General features: G+C 43.2%; 1 protein-coding gene across 1 annotated transcript in view; it reads left to right on the forward strand.

The window, feature by feature from the left end:
* LOC119585794 (substance-K receptor-like) overlaps positions 1 to 609 on the forward strand; it is a gene marked incomplete at its 5' end in the record, with an annotated part of 9934 nt that overhangs the window by 2472 nt on the left and 6853 nt on the right. Inside the window, 1 exon segment of the mRNA XM_037934514.1 lies at positions 39 to 213. Coding sequence (XP_037790442.1) covers positions 39 to 213 — 175 coding nt within the window.

Here is a 609-nt window from a genome sequence, read left to right on the forward strand (position 1 = left end):
CTGCATCTGCGCCACTCATCCCCTTCTGGCACGCACAGGTACACAAGTGGCGTGACGTAACCGAACGCACTTGCGAGGAAGCGGAGGAGATGCAGGTGTGGTGGCTCGTGAGCATCGTCGCTCTCACGTGGCTCCCTCTGGCTGTCATGCTGGCTTGCTATACGCTCATCTTCATCAATTTCAACAAGTATAAGAATAAGGTCAGAGGCAGAGGTGAGTCTAGAAATGTAGGTGTAGTATTTAGAGATTTTTTTAAACAATGGTAGCGGAAAGATTTGTATGATTCTGCGTGCTATGATGTTGGATAAGCAGCTGTTAACCCGTATTGCAAAGATAAGAATATGTAAATTGGGTCTTTGTTGATGTTAATGTGTCTGGTTTCTTATTGTTTTCGTTTTTTATATAATTTTTTTCATTTTCATTCGCTAATAATATGCTGCTTTCTCTCCCTCTTCTCCTTCCCTCCTTTTTCCCTTTCCTTCCTTCTCCTTTTAATTCTCTTCTATCATTACCTCATCCTTTCCTCCTCTTATCCCATCCTTCTCCTCTTCCTCCATCTCCTTTTCTTCTCCCACTTTCTTCTCCTGCTCTTCTTCTTCCTCATGCACT

The sequence above is a fragment of the Penaeus monodon genome, chromosome 20 (assembly GCF_015228065.2).
Source record: "Penaeus monodon isolate SGIC_2016 chromosome 20, NSTDA_Pmon_1, whole genome shotgun sequence".
Lineage (NCBI taxonomy): Eukaryota > Metazoa > Arthropoda > Malacostraca > Decapoda > Penaeidae > Penaeus > Penaeus monodon.